The sequence below is a fragment of the Mesoplodon bidens genome (assembly GCF_964165515.1).
Source record: "Mesoplodon bidens genome assembly, chromosome: 1".
Classification (NCBI taxonomy): Eukaryota; Metazoa; Chordata; class Mammalia; order Artiodactyla; family Ziphiidae; genus Mesoplodon; species Mesoplodon bidens.
The window spans coordinates 55,875,713-55,895,698 of record NC_138176.1 but is presented as its reverse complement, the minus strand read 5'-3'; the positions used below and the strand labels follow the sequence as shown (position 1 = coordinate 55,895,698).

General features: G+C 39.5%; 1 protein-coding gene across 1 annotated transcript in view; it reads right to left on the bottom strand.

Moving 5' to 3' along the window:
• PPARGC1A (PPARG coactivator 1 alpha) overlaps positions 1–19,670 on the bottom strand; it is a gene marked incomplete at its 5' end in the record, with an annotated part of 312,376 nt that extends 292,706 nt beyond the window's left edge. The window contains one exon of the mRNA XM_081228987.1: positions 19,602–19,670. Within this exon, the coding sequence (XP_081085113.1) occupies positions 19,602–19,670 (69 nt within the window). The remainder of the gene's footprint in view (positions 1–19,601) is intronic.
• Between the last annotated feature and the right edge of the window lie 316 nt (positions 19,671–19,986).

The window sequence follows — 19,986 nt, the reverse complement described above, 5'->3', positions numbered from 1 at the left end:
ACCATCAGGTATGGAAAGATGTTACTGGAACTTAATATTAACATTAGAAAGTTCCTACCAGTTATGCTTTCTAACATTACATAGTTCCCTGTATCAATAATGCTTTATTTTTCCTGTTCCAAATTGCCTGTTTCTTTCTTTTTTTTCTTGCCAAACTGGGTCGATTTTACAGGTACATTATAATTTCATAGGTATGTTATAATTTGCACTAGTCTCTAAATGACAAATGCATCACTCCTATTGCATTCACGTTAACTAGCATTTTAAAATAGTCTTAACTATCTAAAGAAGAGACCTAGTTTATCACAGCACTACTCAGGATGCACCTGAATTGTATCAAAACGCATCCTGAGAAGCAGTGTAGTAATGGGAAAAGGGCATCAGATCCAAGTTTTCGTTCACAGAGTGCCATAAACTAAATGTTTGACCTTGGACTAGTCACAGACAAGTCACTCTTTAGACTTGGTTGTCTTCATTTACAAGTGAATTACTTCAGATCCTGAGGAGCTTTCCCATTCTCACATTCCCTAATTCCAGGACAAAAACTCACGCATAGATTCTAATTTGTCATTTAGCGTCACAAAAGAATTTGAAATATTAAATAGCAATTTGAATCAGAGTATTTAAGTTTTTGTTTTGTTCCGTTTTGTTAGGGCCTGAGAAGCAGGATGGGGTAACCCACTAAGGAACAGGGCTCAAAGTGAAGAGAGGTAGGTCAATTGTTTCTCATTACAAGTCCTTTTGAAACATTTGATTTTTTAAAGAAAATATAATCTCATATTATAAAAAGATATATAAATTTTTTAAAAAAATTTTAATGAAACCTAGAAGAGACTTTAGATTACTTGTAATCCACACCTTGATGGATGGGGCTAGATGTACTACTGAATTTTAGACATGCATGTGGATTTTACACACATTTCCCAAGGGTCACTGAGAGGACCAAGTGGGGCTAAATGACCCTAACGTCCCTTCCAATACCAGATTCTATACTTCGACCTCCCCTCAATGCTCTCATTGTCTCTCTGAACAATTCTCATTTCATGAGCAAGCTCCTCCCTGGGAACTAGGCAGGTGAAAAGTTTCAGCTTTTAAACTTGATTTATGTGTGAGTCCTCCCAGAGCAACAACAAAAAAATTAATGAGATTAAAGTAAAAATACTTTACTGCTTCAAAACCTCAAAAAAAAAATCATTTAAAACAGGTCTTGTATGAGATTTATCCCTTGAGGCTAAAATAAAGCATTAGAGTTTTTTGTTAAGAGAAACATTTCCTCAAATTGAAAGAAAACAGAGCTGTAATGGAAATATGAATGCAGGCTTTGCAGTTGCAACCATCTAATATAACATTAGAATTCTGCATTTGTGAATTGCTCTAATTTTATGTACATATATTTTTCAACAGGAATAGCATTTCTTTAGCTTTATAGATTTTTTCACTTATTTAATTGGTGATATAATTACTTGCTCTTATAAATCTGAAAATTGGGAATTCAAACACACACAAACAAAGAAAAGCTTGATTCTTAATGGCTTACCCATTTTCCCCAGTGCATTGTCATCCCCTCAGCGGGAATCTACAGGCCCTGTGCACCCAATGATCAAAGATTTCTAAGTTACCCTTCCTGAAATGCACATACAAACTTCTCCAGGCAACCTCAAGCAGCCTCAGTATTTTGAACCACGATTGTCTGAAAGGTCTCTGGTATTTTAAAGGACTGAGGGTGACTCAGACTTGCTCAGAGGTGCTACAGCAATTCAATGACTCCTAGAAAGGCCCATTGGTGCCAGGGAGACAAAACCAGGTGGAAACGTTGGCACAATGCAACTGCATGGGGATTGCTGGCCAAGAGAGACTTGCTAAAGGAAAGTCACTGTGTGGAAGTTGCTTGAAGCACTCGGAGTCACAGTGACTAACTTGCATTGAGTCACAAATTAAGTCTAACTGGAGTTACACTAAAAAGATGCATCAACAAGCGCTCCCAGGATAGCTTGGAGGTCTAGATGTCTTAAAATGCTCCCTGATGTCTTCCTTCATTTACTACAGCAAGGTGATCCAGAAAAGTTTTAGTTTTTCTAAGAGACAGCCTGCAGAGCATTCTGACTACTGGTGAACTTTATCCATAATAAACATGGAGAGGTATGTGTGTGTATGTTTATGTGTGAGGGAAGTGGCTGGAATGTTCGTAAGAGTCAAGAGGAGAAACATGAAGGTCAGTGGGGAGTTTATGTTCATAAGCCTTGTTCTTATTTCTGCTTTTCCTTCTCTTGAACCCTGGACCTCCCCAAACCTCACCCCTATTCCTGCAAATCCAAACTTCAAACAGCTGAAACCAATCTCAGATGAAAAGAGCCACATGCCCTGAGCACCTTGTATGTGCAGGCCCTTTGGGGGTGGTAGTGAGATGATGACGACAATGATGATGGTGTTATTTTCTTGTTTAATCCTCATGGCAGCCCTATGAGGCAGCTACTGTTATTATCATCATTTTACAGATGGTGAAACACAGAAATTAGCACAAAGAGGTTAGGAAATTGTCAAGTTCTCACAGTTTTTAAGAGGTAGAACAAGGATTTGGACCATTTAATGCTACTGACCGGCATTAAACTTGACCTCTCCCCTTTACAGGCAAGCATGAGGAACTGCTGGTCAACCGCGGGTCTCAATCTGTGGAATGTGAGCCTGTTGGGGTAGAGGAGAGAGGACAGGGAAGAGCTGTGATGTCTTTGGACCCCTTGTCGGCTCCTGGTGGGTATTCAGCCCCCCTACCCAAAGGCAGACGTGGAAACAGCACTCAGCCTGGATGCCCAGATCCTCCTCCTCACCCAGGTAGAGGGTCTCATAAAAGCAAGTCATCACCAAAAGGAAAAGGGGATTGGTCCAGCAAACACTGGGAAGGGAGGACCCCAACAAATAGGATTTCCAGTAACTTAAAATACCTAGAAAAGGAAGGGGGAAGGAAAATGATAGTCTTGGGGGCCAGAGAGACCTGAGAAGTCACTACCTAACACTACCTATGTGGGCTTGGGTACCCTCCAGAGAACCAACATCCCCATCCTTCAGCTTCCTCATCTGAGAATGGGAATCATTATATAATTATACATCTGTAGGTTTGACATGAGAATTAAGCATAAACTACCACACACATCAGCATCGTTCCACATACATCAGCATCGTTTTACCTAAGTTGCCTTCCCCCGATTTCCTAATTACTTCCTTCTCCATAGAAGTCATTTCTCCCACATGCTCCTTTGCCTACCTTTACGTGCCCTAATCTTTCTACTGTAAAATCAGCCTTGCTCTTTCACTACTTCATAGAATTCTCTTAAATTTTGGATAAAGTATTCTCCCTGTGATAACTCCCACTGACTGAAAACATTTGTCCAGTGCAGTGAGATGCAAATAATTGGATGCTTTGGTCCGTAAGCGTCTGCCCGACCAAGTGTTTCCTATATCCCTAACTCTGCACAGAGATATGTTTATATTTATTGAACCACAAGCATAAACAGAGGACAATGAATGAAAGATCCCACCTTCCCTAAGTGGCAGAGTGTGTTTTCCCTAAAGCAGAGGGATGGAAAATCCTCCTGATACCCCTCACAGATTCCAGCTTTTTTGCTCCAGAGATACCTAGGGTGCCCTAAGCATCCCCTCTCTTCCCTTCAAGCCCCAGATGCCAATGGCAGTCTCAGGTGAGAGAGACAAATGCCTCATTTCCCTAGAGGTGAAGACAAATATTTTCCCTGCTTCAGAGTCCTTCAGGTTTGTATGAGCCCATCTCCACCTCATATATCAGAAAATAGGGCTTGTCATCGAATAATACATCATGTTTTGAAAAAACTCTGTACCACAACTGGTGTGTTTCTTAAGAACAAGAAATTGCCACATGGGCTTCACACTGTAGACCAAGCAACCTAGTGGTCCATTTTGCTTCCTTGTGAAAATGTGTGATCGGCAGTGGTCTCCACCAGGGCTAAGCTCTAAAGATAGGTATCAAGGCTAAGCATCTCCCTTTTGCTTAGCAACTTCTTGAAACTATCATCCATGAAATTTTCAAATAATTCTCAAGCCCGCTTTCATATTCAGAGATGTCCTATGGAGAATCAGGCTGAATTACTGAGAGAAATAACAAACCTGTAATATATTATTACTACCAGTTCTGCTCCAGTTGTCAAATAACCACTACCAAAGGTCAGACCTTTTTCTAACCCATGCCAGTGGTTGGTGAAGGCAGGAGACCTAACACTGGTACCATACCACTTTGACTAGATTCCCTACAAATCTCCCTGTTCCTCCTATATTTTTATGTCATAGTTCCCAACAACCATGTAATGTAATATTAACATTATAAATATGTTTAAAAGGTACAATATTTGTAGTGATTTCTGGGATCAACTTCTCCCCCTGCTCCCCACCCCACAACTACGCTTCTGCTGTTACTACAATCATTAACATATCAAAGGTCTTCTGTGACCTGGGCACTGTGTTCATCCCTCTACATTCATAACCTGATTTAATCTTATGAAGTGGCTGCTATTTTTATTCCCACTTTACAGATGAGAAAACCAAAGCTTGGATAGATGAACTAGCTCGCCCAAGATCAGACAGCTAATCAACGGAAAAGGTAGCCCTCAAACCCAGACCCAGAGTAACAACAAAGGCAGCCCATTCAAATCACAATTTATATATAAATTCTGCCTAATCTTAGAAAATAATTTCCTTAACAGCACAATTACCGCATCTCAGAGTGAAACTCACGTAAAATACATGATAAAAATCACTGGTTACCTATTTTAATTCAATACAAGTTTATGGAGAGAGGAAGTTCTATTGAGTCAGCCAACTTGGAGGTATGGGAAGAGCTAGAGAAAGGCAGATGATGTATTTTGATACAGTCTTCTGTATTTCTGCCACAGTCAGGACCAAGACTAGACAGATAGCTAAGTTCTAGTTCTGGCTCTACCAGGAGCTTGCTGCAAAACCTTGAACAAATCATCCAACCCTTAGGCTCATTTCCTTGTTTGTAAATTATAACAGTCCCTCTAACCAGGTTGTTGCATCAGATATTATCTACTGACTTCTAAATATGGAAGCGGAGGATTAGGTCTTACACCACCCCTACTGACACATACACTTCCTCTACTCTCACCCTCTCAGTATAGTTATGTCATAGTGTTTTGAAAAATAAATTATATTCATGTTATGTTACGTTATTAAAAACTGTTTTGTTCACTGCTGAGCTATGTAGTGTCTCATAATTAAGTTTTCTTTCTTACATACTTTTTTGTTTTCCCTGGAGTTAATAGTTGTCTGCATTTTTTATTTCCCTTTTCTTTTTTTCACTCAGTGACAAACTCTTTGCCAGAGCTGAAAAAAACTTCTCAATATGTTCACTTCAGACAGATGTTCCATTCCATTTTTTTCCAGAAGGCATCCCTCCAGGAGTCCTTAATCCTCTTGCTCTGATCTGGACTGGCTTCTCTTCAGGCATTCAGCACAGCTGACATCCTAGAGCTCCCTTCTGCCATCATCCCAGGAATATCCTTTGCCTCTCTTATTTCCTAGATCCCATATCTTCTTCCTTCTTGATTCACTCGCTTGTTTTTAATGGTGCACATCCTTTAGTAGCTTTCTGAGACATTTGTAAAGATCTTGCAATCTGAAAATATCTTATTTGAACAACTTTACATTCATTATCTTATTTAATCCTATGAGATGCTTCCAATTTTATTCCCATAGCAGTGAGAGGCAGTAGCAGGATATTGACTTCTAGGTTGAAAATCAGTTAAGATTTTGAATATAATACTCTAGTCTCTTCTAGCCTCGAGTGGTGATTTTCAATGTTATTCTCAGTCTGCTGTATGTGACCTGTTTGGTTTTTTTCTGGAATCATTTAGTATATTTTATTTATTCCAAATGTTCTGAAATTTTTCAGTGATATGTCTACGTGTGTGTGTGTGTGTGTGTGTGTGTGTGTGTTTCCTTTGTTATGCTGGCATTAAGTAAATGGACCCTTACATTTGTAAACCCATGTCTTTCAGTTCAAAAGAATTCTCTTATATTATTTATTTAACAGTGGCAGTCCCTCCATTTTATCTGGTATCATTTTCTGGATCTCCTCTGGATTTTAGACTTCCTAAGTTGTTCATCAAATTTTCTTGTTTTTTTTTTTTTCTTCTGTATTTTCCTTCTCTTTGTCTTTTTTTACCTAATTTGTCAGAGATTTTTTTCAAACGTGTTTTCCAACTCTTCTATTAAGTTTAATTTCTGCATTCATATTTTTATTTCCAAGAGCTCATTCTGGTATTCTGAATGTTCCTTCCTATAGTGGCCTGTTCTTATAACTTGAATGAAATATATTCTCTTACCTCTCAAAATAAATTTAAGATTGTTTAAAATGTTTTCCTCTGGCCTGCATAGCCTCCATTTGTTCCAATTATTTCTGTTTGTTTGTTTCTGTTTTAGTCTGTCTCTTTCATATTAGAATGCCTTCCAGTAATATCTGGTCATTCAAGAGTAAAACATCCAAGGCTGACTGGAGGTTCCAGGAGCGTGGAAAGGAGTTATAGGTGGTGGGCTTTCCCGCAGTATGGCATGGAGGAGAGTTATCCTTTCACAGCAGCATTTTTTATTGGACTGGTCAGTTTCCCCAGAAAGGATCCCTTCACTTTCCTCTCCAGCAGAGAATGAAACAAGGCACCAACACTTTGTAAGAGAAGAGAGAACTGGGGTCTCACTGTTCAGTAGGCAGACTTTCACTTGAAACCTTCTTATTTTCATATTGCTTGTTACCTGTCCCACCACGGTGCCTGATTGTCCTCAAAACTCAGATCGTTTCTCAACTCTGTTAGGATATGAACTATTTGTTTTCTGCCTTCATAAAGTGGAGAAGAGATCTGGTCTCTTTGCTCTTTCTGGATACCTTCAGCCTGTTCACCTATTTTCCATTCTACTTCTCACCCTCATCTTCTAAGATACTTAGCACATCCAATTCCTGAGCATTTCCAAAATTTGGCAATGCCAAACAGCCTGCTGTTTGCTGATTTCTCCCCCTGAAAGCTAAAATTTCACTATTATTTTAATGCCGTGCCAAGTCAGTTACTAGTTGTTTATTCTCTTTCAAGCCTTCAGACTCCAGTAGACAGTTCTTCACCAATGTCATCTCCTCTTTCATTCTCTTTGTCTTTCATTGTTTAAACCTTTTTTATGTCATTATTGTCTTTTGCTGGGTTTCAGTTACCATATTTAATCCAAAGTATATTGTCCATGGTTTTCACTTAATATTCTATCAAAAGCATTCTCTCCCTACAGTAAATATGGAAAACACAATTTCTGATGGCAGTATCGTAGTGTGTTTGACCAGCAACCTAGAACTGGAAATTTACAATGGGCCAAACTTTTATTATTATAAACAACATCAAAATAAACATCCTTTTACATGAAGTTTTATCTTTGTCACTGATAACTTCCTTAAGATCTATTTCTAGAATCACATTCAGTCAAGTTTTTAAATAATTTTAAGCTATTGATACATATTATATAGTTGATTTCTAGAAAGGTGGCAATATTTCACACTCTCCCCCAAAAGGCAGAGGTAGTAGTTACATGGGATTCATTCCACCTTCACCAACATCATCACCAACATAATTGTTTCTCAAAATCTTTACCAGTTGTGTCTCACTGTTGTTTTAATTTGAATTCCTCTACTGACAAGTATGATTACAATTTTTTCATGTATTTATTGGTAACATTTATCTCTTGTTAGTTGTTCTTGGATCAAACTCATTTTTTTTCAAGTGGAATATTAGGTTATTTCTTATTTATAATCTCTTAATTTGTTAAAGATATCAAGTCATTTAGACTAGACTTGTCAAAATATTTTTCCATTTTATTATTTGTTGGGTTTTTGTTTATTACATTTCTGACATAGAGAATTTTTAAATTTTTACATAATCAAAATTATCACTCTCTTTCTTTAAGCCTAGAAAGCCTTATCATTTCAGAATCGGATAAATATTACCCTATATTTTCTCCTTTCATTTGTATTTTTTTACATTTTACTCTTTCTCCCTGGAATTTAATATGTAGTTGTTTCTCCTATTATTAGTTAACCAGGTGGCTCAACACCATTTATTGCATAACTGTCAGCTCTTCAACTAATATGTAATCTAGCCTTGACCACATCCACCTCCTAAAACTCTTTTTTTTACTAGAGTCTGTTTCTGGTCTACTTCAACCCCATTTGTCTGTTGATTCTTACTCCAGAGCATCCTGTTTTAATTACCATAACTTTACAGTACATTACAATATCTACTAGAGAAAAGCCTGCTTTACTGCTCTTGTTTTGAAATATTTTTTAGCTCTTTCATTCTATTTACTCTTCAAGATTACTTGAAGATTACATTCTATTTACTCTTTAGATTACTTGGTCAAGTTTCCAGAAAACAACAGCAGCAAAATGATTTCGACTAGAATTACATTGAAAATGTATATTCATTTGAGAGGAGCTAACATGTTGACAGTATTCATTCCTCCTTTCTAAGAAAATGACTCCTTTCCCATTTATCCAAGTCTCCTTTTATGTCTCCTGCTAAAATTTTACTGTTTTCTTCATACAGAATTACTCAATGAGTTTATTTTTAGATAGTTTATATTTTAGTGCTATTTTGAATGATTTTAATCTTCATATTTTCTAACTGGTTATCACTGCTACACCAGAAAGCTATTAATTTTTGTAAATTTGTTTTCTGTTGAATCAACTAACTCTCACTTTTTAAAATAATTTTCCAGTTTTTCTAAATATCTTTGCTTTCCCATATAGACAATAATTTTAGCTGATAACATACTTTTTTGTCTCTTTTTTCTATGTCTTACTTCTGTCCCATATATGAGTAAATTGGCATAAATGGGATTGTGAACAGCATTGTCATAATCCTGGTCTTAATGGAAACACCATGCTAGCCACTTTGCCAAAGGATTTAGGTATGTTATTTCCTTTAATTTTCATAATCATTTCAGAGTAAAGTTACTATTGTAATCTCATTTTAAAGGTAGCAAAACTGAGGCTTTAAAGCAGAAATATATCCAAAGTTATCCAACTAGTCAATGGCAAAGCAGAATTCAACTTTACACTGGTTTGACTTCAGAGCTTATGTTTGTGTATAACTAATATTATGTTCCAGAATTTCAAGTATGAGTTGGTGATAGGAGTTTTTATGGATGACTAGGAGATTTTTTTTTTTAATTTTTGATTGAAAAAGGAGATGGGAGAGAGAAGAGTGGATTGATTTTAGGCAGATGAAACATAGACATAAAAAGTACAATAACAGTGCAAGAAAAGAGCAACATAAGATGTTTCTCCACAGTTCCTCAAGTTACATGTGAACACCAAAACCAATTACTAACAAAAATAGTATATTTCAAACACCACTGAATCTAAGAGTTCATTATTATTCCCACAAAAATAACAAAAGCTGTACTGTGTAACCTCCTGACCATTTCAGTTTTCAAAAATTTCTAAAGAAAACATTTAGTTTCATTAGTTCAGATGTTTGCTTCGCTGAAATTTTGATTCATCCAAAAGGTGGGATTGAGGTGATCCATGCTATTTAAGTCACATCTTGGCAAGGAGCTAAGTTGCAGGAGATGGTGTGTCTCCTTCTCCAATGTGAAAAAAAAAAAAGGCATCTAGCAATGTTCAAAATAAAGTCTTTAGAGTGTGACACAAAATTATGTATCTCTGCAGCATATCCCCAGATAGTGGTAACTGTGTAATAGCCCTCCTGGACTCCCACCACTGCGAGAAGCCCACGCCTGAAGCCTGAGGAGCAGCATGGAGAAACATGAACATCTTGCTTTCTCACCAGACATTTTCATTGTTGGGTTGGGGAGGGGAACTCTTCCTCAGAAATGATTACATAAAAGTTTTTAGCTTTAAACGTCACCCTTTTCTAGGAAGGGGACAATTGATTGAGGTTAACTAAGTATTAATTTAATAACAATTTTTATAAGCTTCTGGAAAGCTTACCCTTGGCCAGTAAAGAGAGAGGTAGCTGGATCTGAGCACACAAGCGCAGGACTGTACTTCGACTCAGGTTCTAGTCCTGGTTCTGCTGGGCAAGGCTCTTAAACCTGTCAGCCCTCAGTTTATACATTTGACGATTGGTTATAATAACACGGTTGCCATTTCCTTCATAGGGCTTCTATGAGATTGAAAAAGGAGTATAAATGGATATGTGCTTTTGAAAACTGAAATACACTTGACATGTATAAGGAAAGATCCAACAGTTTCCAGGACGCGCTCCCTATAGAGCAGTCCTATTTATCGCTCACCCGAACTCCTCTGAAAAAGACAAACGGTCATCAACAGTAATGGAGTTCTGCAGAGAGCCAGCCCGTTTCCATTTCGATTCAAAGCCCTGGAGGCAGCAAACTTTCAATCCAGGCACTACCCCAGAGTCTCCAGTAAATTTGTCTGTTTCCCCAATATATGTGGTGAGCATTTGACCAGAAGCATCAGGCTATGTCTGATCAGATTAGCCTATCAGGCGGAGATAATTACCATTTAAAGGCTAAAGGAGAAATGACCTATTTTACACGGACTTTGTGAGAGGCGCTAGGGAGAGATGCTGCGTGATCCCAGGACTACTTGGTAACTTAGCTTTGGTCACCACGTGGCTCCGTCTTCCCCTCAGTCCCTTTGGCCAGTCATTTCTTTATACACTGTACAGTGGCTCCGTGTACTGGGGACTGAACTTAAATTGAGCTTGAGACAGGGGCCATGGAGTGATTGAGGAGTGAATTAGATAGAAAATTGCAGCTTTTGCACCCTAAGTGAGAATCACTGCATTCAACCAGCTGGTACAAATTGAGTATTTCTCACTTCTTTCAACATTTTTTCAACAGGGGAACTTGATGTAAAACACATTTGTCTCTTTAGAGTCCAGAGCTGCTTTTTCCCCCTCAACCTTCTTTTAAGATCTGCCCTTTACAGCTCGAATGTTCTGTAGCCAACGTCAGCGTGGATTGTGACCTATGTAAGCCAATGCTCAAGAAAGAGTTCGAGAAGGGAAGAGTCTAAGACATAAAGTCAATGTTCATTGGGCCCCCATCAGAATAATCAGCCGTGAATGTGGCACACAGGAGCACAGGAAGCCGAATGTAAAAGGCAAAGACACCACAGGGAGAATTTGTTTCTCGAATTGGTTTTTTGGGTTTTACACAAAACTACTCCCTTCTCAAGAGGTGCTCGAAGTTGAGTCAAATTTGAAAAGTGTAAAATCCCTGGATGCATTTATTAGCATGTGTTCATTCATGCATAAGCACAATTGGTTGTCCTTGAACAGGCAGATGAGGGCACTGGTTATACACAGCGAACTTGATTTCAACACACATGACTTAAGCCTGCCCCGTGCCTGGTACTATGCTAGGCCCTGAGAGAAATAGGAAAATGAATAAGATTCAGATTCTGGCCTCTAGGGATTGATACATAACTCTGATCCAAGACAATGCAAGAAAACTCCTAGAAGAGAGACATCAAATGCTGTGGCAGCCACCCTAACACATCTACAGCTTTTTAAAATAAAGCCCCATGAGCATGGATTAGGCTAAGGATATGGAAAATGCCTCATCAAGGCCTCCTGCTCCATTCACAACCTGAAGCTACCCAGATGAAAGAGCCTCTCCCAGCATCACTGCCCATCACGCCCCCTGACACAACAAGCCACCCTCCATCTTTCTAACATGTGCCAAATGTCTACGCTTCTAATTCTTTGTTCACAAGCCTCCCTCTGACCAGAGTGCCTTTTCACCCTCTTTACCACCTAGAAAGCCCTTACTCTTCCCCTAAGATCCAACTCAGTCATCTGTAGGGTGAAAATGAACAAGGAGGTGTCATCCCAAGGTCTCTCCCAGCCTTTTATGTCAACGATATGTGAATTTAAGACGTGCGTCCAACAGTCCACCTTCCTTGAACCATGAAGCCATTCCTGATGCCCTGGGGCATGATTCCTCTTGCACCTCTGAACCTGCATCCCACATGCTCAAACTGCTACCAGAGCATCGAACACACTGAACTGTCATTAACTATTTATTAGTTCATCCTTCCAAGTAGAGTGGGTTCAACTAGAGGGCAGGATCTCCATCTTATTTCATTTTTATTTTCTTTAACAAGGAGTTACATGACCATAACTATGCGTCAACCACTATTTTTAAGTGCATTACATGTATTTATCCATTTAATCCTCACAACAAACCAATGAGATAGATTATTGATACTATTGCTATCTCATTTGGCCCATGAAGGACGTGAGACATAGAGTTTAAGTAACATGCTCAAGGTCACACAGCTGGTAAGTAGTGATCCATGATACGAGCCTGGCTCTTAGTGATACCTCATGCTGTTTTTACTTATCTTTGTACCCTCAGGACTTTGCTCAGAGGTCTAGTATTTAGAACGTGGAGCTCAATAAATGTGCAGCAGCTGATTAAATAAATGAGCAGATGACCGCTACAGGTTAGCCCTGGCTAGATCCTCTTGAAAAGTTCTAGACTATAGAAGCTAAAGGTAATTAGTGTATATATATATATACACTAATATGTATAAAATGGATAACTAATACGAACCTGCTGTATATAAAAAAAAAAAGAAGCTAAAGGTAATGAGCGGATTTGGAGAAGCTTCACAGAAACTCAAGAAGATGGAAATGAAGAATTATACCTAAGGATTTAAGTTGCTTAGCCTTGAGAAGCAAAAGCTGAAGGCTGCTTTCATAATGATCTTCAAGGCCAGGAAGGCTGATTCCTGAGGACAGTGACTGAGCTGTTTTTCTCCACCTCCAGGGAGGATGAAGGAGCAGGTATTGTCCTCAGCTGCAATGGGAGTGGTTTAAATCCACCACAATGAAGAATTCCCTTAGCTTAAGAATCATTTGTTAGACCTAGGGATGAGTTATGGACAGAAGCTATAGAAGGTCATCTATCTTCAGCATTTTGGACTTGCTTCTGCTCAGAGTGAGGAACACAGAGGGTGAAAACAAACAATGACATGTCATCTCAAGGTCTCTTTGAGTCTTATAAATCGATGACATTTGAATCTAAGAAATATGTCACTTTACCTTCCTGGACCAAATGAATGAATGAATGAATGAGTTCCAAATAATTTAAAAGGCAACAAAAAATTATAACCAGCAGAAAAAGAGGTCTTCTCAAACATACTACTGTGCCAGAAATGTAACAATAGAAGAAAAACAGAACTTGTTTTCTGAAAAACCTAAACTCTTACAGTTTCTACATTCAAACCATTTCTTGCTAGGTCCATCATACTCCTGACATAAAGTTAGAACTGGTCAGTCTATATCCTCGGGTACTGCTTTTACCCTATCATCACAATTTGCTCATTTGATAGATGACATTAGTATCTTGAAGCAGATTTCTCTAAATATCACGTAAACTCAAAATACGAACCACTATTCCATCGATACCAATGTAAGGTGTATCCAACATAAAGAAATGAATCCTTTCCTGAGAGGAGGAAACAACCTCACACATACTTTTTTCCCTTCCTACATGGAAACTGAAACACAAAATTGCAATGGAATTGGAAGGGAAGCTAGAGAGTAACACGAAACTATTTTTGTATTTGGTATTATTTCAAAGATACAATTCTACTTTATTTTCTATTATTAGAGATAAAAATCTTACATTCTGTCTAATGCTTTACATTAGACAAATTCTTTTAAACACACATTATTTTACCTGGGAAGTGGGTATTTTATCTTGTTTACAGAGGAGGAAACATCTCAGAAGAGGGACTTGCCTGAGGTCACACATCTAAGTCCAGTTGCCCTTCCCCAGTCAGGCCTTCTAGTTTCCAGGCCTATCATCTCCCATACATCATGGACTGCTGGGCACTGGACTGGCCTTGCTAGAGGCCTCCTTCACCCTATGCAAGCTCTTTTGGGAGCTATGAATTTGGCCTGTCCCACCTTGAGAAACTCAGGCCAATAACCTTAGGAGACCCATTGAACCCAGAGACACATACAAGAGACTGTTCTATCTGCCCCGAGTAGAGCATATCCACCACCAGTGAAGCAGCAGAGCCCAGATTCTAACTCAGGGTTTCACTACTTGCAAATTGCACTCCTTAAAAAACCCAGCTCAAATGTCATCTACTCTGTGAACTCATCCCTGGCCCCTAGCTCCATGCAAATGGACATAATCCTAAGTGCTTTGAAGCTCTGGATCCAGGCTGCTTTGGCCTAGGCTCCATGGACTGGTTAAGTGATCTTAACCTCTCTGAAACTTCCTCACCTACACCATGAGGATACAACTTGTATCTCTCTAACGCTGTGATGGTGAAGATTCTGTGAGTTAATATGACAAATGCTTAAAACAGCTCTTGGCACAAAGTAAGCTCTTGGTAATTGTTCAATATTCTTGATATTATTACCTTCTCTGGGTTTTCTGAGTCCTCACGAGGTTTTGTTTATCTTTCTGGTATAAAACACTATATTATTCATATTTCTTATAACTCTCCTCCACTATTTTGTTAGTTATTACCCAGCCCATCATGAGCCAAGAGACCACCTTCTTCTCTGGCAATCTCTTTTCAGGTGATGTCCCTGATATCCACTTAGCCATCCTAAAGAGTCATTGGACTCTCCACACCCTCATTCCCTGCATCAATCGGTCACCAAATCCAGAGGCCCCTGTCCTCTAGATTTTTCTGAATCTACCCCTCCATCTCCATCTTATTTCCACAGTCCTGCCAGCCCTCATTTAAAGTGGTGAAGCAGCTCCTTAACTGGGTTTCTGCCCTCTAGTCTTGTTACGGTCTAATTTATCTTCCACACTGAAGCCAGAAGGATGTCTTTACAAAATGGTGATCCCTATCTTATGGCTCTGTTTAAAGCCCATTGATGGCTCTCCACTGCTGTTTGAAGCTGTTTGGTCTAACCATGCAGGGACTGTCTCCTTCCTGCCCCTTCAGACTCATCTGCATCACTCCTGCCTCACCCTGAAAGGCTGGCACCAGAAGACAGCTGGCTCCTCCCGCCTCTGATATGTTCTTTATTTTGGCCTAAACACTCTTCCGAGTTCTTTGTCTGGCTTAAGTCCTTCTCTTTGTTTAATTAGCACCAGTATCACCCCCTCCGTGGAACCCCTTAGACGGATCAGAGGCCACTCCTCAGTGCTTCCGTGATACACTGAGCGTTTTGTGGCTATTCTATAATCATGATGACCTGCTGTGCTCTCCCCACCATGACCTCAAGTTCAAGGGCAATGTCTCCTGTCACTGTCTCACTCACATAAGTATGGATGTGCTTTGCACACAGTACCTATTCAAAAAAATGCTAAATGGCTGATCTCATTAAATAGGTAATAGATCCAGATGACACATATAGTGCACACTATGGGGCACTAAACAGTACTTAGTTGAAGGGTTCTTCTAAGGGCTTTTCATGAATTGACTCATTTAATCCTCACACAACCTTAGAACGTAGCTGGGATAATTATCTCTATCTTATAGGTGAGGAAACTGAAGCACAGAGAGGTTAGAAATGTTACCAGTGTGACATAGTTAGAAATTGATGACACCAAGGTTGGAACCCAGAAGTCTGACTCTAGATCCCATGTTCTTAACCCTGGTGCCATTGTTCCTGTCAGATATGGGTACCATGATAAATAAAGATATCTAAACAGACACAGATAACATATTCTAGTTCCAATTCTACAGGTGGGAAAGTTTTGACACTGGAATTTCATGGAGAAGCAATCCAGGAAAACGGAAGAAAGCTAAACAGAGAGATTACCATCTTTGCTACTCACTAACCAGCAGTAGAACTCAGCACAGTCAGCCTTGCTCAGCCTTGGTTCTTCAAGTGTCAAATCAGGGCTTTGGGGCAACATTACACCTTAGCTTTTTTCCAGATCAAATTTGCAATTCCCTTCAGTTAGGCAAACATCATCAGGGTTAAGTGTGTGTCAGGCTCAGTGCTAAGGGCAGAGACACAGAGTCAAACGAGATGTGTCTCTGCCTTTGAGGAATTTGTCTTCTTGTGGGGGAGATGGACACAGGCAGACAACATTGACAGAGGAGTTCACAATGGCCACACCACTATTACATTGGTTATTTTCAAGGGAACCATGCCAAGATAAAACATTACCCAGAAATTAGCCATTTGCCCCTCCATAATGTCTTTCAACTGACCATTGCCCAGAGCAATGAAGCACTGGTATCTTCTCCCATCCTCTCTCCAATGCCCCACTCAAGCATAATCACCTCGGTCTACAAGTGAAGAAGCAAAGTTGCTGCCTTAAGTAAGTTTGCTAGTAGCCCGATGGTTACCTGGTGGCTGAAGCCCCTGCCATCTTGGTTCCCAGCTTCTCCCAGAGCTGAAGCGGGCCATGGGCAACAGGAGCATTAACCCAGACACAGCTACTGTTGGTTTTCCAGTACAGGTTATAAGCTTAAAAGGATTTTTAGATTTACAGTTGATTCTAGAAATTGCATCTAGCTCATTTTCAACTCCATGGGTAAGCTGGTTCATTTAAGGCAAACAGCATCCAATTAAAATACATTCTGGAGAAATGAGTGAGCAAGGCATTTTTGCCCAACTCTTAATTTATTTACAAAAAAAAAAAAAAAAAACTATCAGGATTTCTCAAGGACCGAATCCCATCACATCATTGTGAGATGAGATAGTTAAAGTATGTATGATCAAAATGTAATTTGAATATACAATCTGAGAGGCAGCCTTGTATAAGAGTACAGGATTTGGGGCCCATCTGAGTGGGCTCACATCTCTTTTCATCATCTCAGTAGGTATGTAACCTTGAGCATGTTCCTCAGTTTCCTTGAGCTGAGCCTCAGTTTCCCCATCTGTATAAGATGAATAAATAATATCTGTCAGAGTACTTGTAAGAATTAGAAATGCAGCTTAGTGTCTGGTAGATAGTAAGGGTTAAAAAATCAACTATTAAAAAACATTTTATTAAAGCCTTAATGATTCAGAGATTGATTATTCCATTAGAAGATCGTCACGCTTTTTCCCTTTCTTTCTCTTTCTTCCTGCCTGCCCACGTCACAGCTGCTCATAAGCTATTATTCCATGAGATAAAAAATGAGATAAAATTCAATTCAGATGGTACAGCAAAGTGGGAAGAGCACAGGCACTGGAGTCAAATAGGACTGGACCTGAATACTGGATGGCTTTGGACAGGTTAGGTCTTAATTTCTTCATCTGTAAAAGGGGGTAATCATATGTACCTTCTAGGCTTCTTAGGAATGTTGGAGTGTGTGTGTGTGGACAAAATATTTAAACTAGGAACATGAAATCCAAATGTTTCTGTGAGAAATCATGTGTCCTATCAACAGTAGCGTCCCATATACCTTTAGATTAGTCATTTCCCAAAAGGCAGATAATGAAAATGCTCTCTCTGCTCCTTGCCTCCAAAGATGCAATCCTGCTCAACACATACACACACACACACACACACACACACACACACACCTGGCACTGTGATTGGTAAATAGTAGTTAGTTAGGTAAAGAAGTATGGAATCAGTTTCTACAAGAAATGTAGTACTAAAGTTAAATTAAAGTTTCAGTATCAATCATAGTTTGTTTTTAAATTGTCCCCAACTCCATCACTACCATGGAGGGTCAAAAGAAGTCACTCTCACGACAAAGGTCTTACATCTAATGCCATCAGATTTTATTGCCTCCTTTAGGGGCAGCTTAAGTATCAGCTGAAGAGGGGTGACTCCGTGCATGTGGGGACCCAGCATGGCAACACAGATGGCTGTACAGTGTGGGCAGCAGGCAGGCCTCACTGGGGGTAGAGCGCCAGAAGCAGAGTAGCAGGGGCTGACACACCGTGATACACAATGCCACACATGGCCAAGAGTCAGGGAGGGTCAAATGGGAGCCTGGGATGTCCTTCCCATAACCGTGACCTCCAGGAGCTACAGGGAGAGCTTCGGTTACCATAATGGAAATGGCAAGGGTCAACTTGAACACAATCACATCGTTGGAGGCAAGGAGAGGAGAGAACATTTTCATTATCTGCCTGTTGGGAAATGACTAAGCTAAAGGTTCATGGGACGCTACCATTGATAGGACACATCCTTTTTACAGAAACATTTGGATTTCATGTTCCTAGTTTAAATATTTTGTCCACAGAGATCTCTGAGTCATCTCCTCACATGCTTCCTTCCTTCAACCTCCTTTGAAATGAAGACTATATATAAGATGCCAACTCTCTAAAGGAAAACACATAAACAAAAGACAAAAATCCAAAAGTCACATCAATATACCATAAAATATCTGGATATTTGTTTAGAACCCCTGGGGACCTACCACATGACATTCTCAAAGTAGCATGCAGAGATTTATTTGTATGCCTTCCTGCTTCCTAAATAACTCTCCCACTCAAAGTGGAAGGACTCCAATTTCATGACAGGCTGGAGGAGGCTTTTTTCTGAAGCTCCTTACTTAACATCACATGGCTTAGAACAGAACATACCTGTCAATATCAGTATTACATTTCACTGACATTTCAATAGCAAAGGAGACTCTTATGAAAAGTTTCCCTCCTTTTATAAAAACAGACAATTATTTTTAAAAATTGATGTTGAAAATCAACTCATCCTGAATCACCATTTTTGTAGGAAACTGTCTGCTATAGACAAAATGGAAAATCACAGTTGCACTTTATCCAACACCACCCATAAGAAATGCTTCATGCACGGAAGTGTTCTTTTTCCATAAGGAGCAGCATTAGAAAAAAAAAAAAAAAAAAAAAACCAAACCTCTGGCATCACTCTTCAATATTGTTGTCTAATTAAACGGCAATGGAGTGGATGCATAAAAATATGCATTAGAGGTGTGTAATGTGTAATGTGAAGAAGAGTAATCAAAGCCATTCAACAGGATTCAGGAAGGGATTTCAGTTGGCAGCTTATGAGACAGGAGCATATAATTTTGCTAATTTGAAATAGGTATTGTAACGTATAAACATTATTGCTTTGCATATTTTAATGAAAATTGCCTCTACACCAAAATGAATCCTTTAGCTTGAACTTTCTGCATACCACAGAGCTACTACCTATTATGAGTTCAGCATAAATAAGAAAGGCACGCAAGCCGCATTAAAAGAATGGTCACCTCATTAAAATAGGTTAAAACCAAGCCCCTTATTCCAAGCTACTATAACACTATAAAGTAAGTCTGGTGACAGGTGTTGTATTAAATTTTTATGTTGCAATGAACTTGTACTCACACAAACCAAATCTTCATGTTTCCTTTGATATACACCTGCAACTTGTTAATTCAAGGGGCTTTATTAAGAAAGTATAAATTTAGCAACATCTATAGATTTGTAAAACTCTATTAGCTTGCTCAAGAATCTAGAGGAAATTCATTTGGAATCTTATCTGCATGGTTTACAAAGAAATGAAAACTAATGATGACTTTTCCCAAATGGATGTGTCTGCAGATAACACGTTTGTGCAAACAGACTGATGTGAATTACCCAGACTTGGGCTAAAAGAGTTTAGAGAGAGCTCTGGGTCCGTCTGGGGCTGAGGACATCACTTACCTGCCAGCTCGCTTCTCGCTGAAGTCCTTTTTTCCAGTCTTCTTCCAGCCTGGGGGAGGTCTCATCCATTGCTGATGCTGCTTGCACAAACTGGATTCGCCAGTGGCTGTTACTCTTTCGTTGCAAGCCTTTACCAAAGCGGCAGCGAGGGCAGTTCAGGGGCAGACTGTCATGGAGAAAATGCCATGCCAGAGGATGAGGGATCAGGCAGGAAGAAGCCACGCAGGAACAAATTTGGGATACACGGGGCTACCCTGACAGCTGCCAAATGGCCAGGCAGGAGGCCAGCTCAGCCATTGAGCATCCAGAGATTAGGAACAACCGAGCTCCAGGGCCAGTGGACAATGGGTCATTCTTATGTTTCTGGCATAGAGGTCAGAGGAGG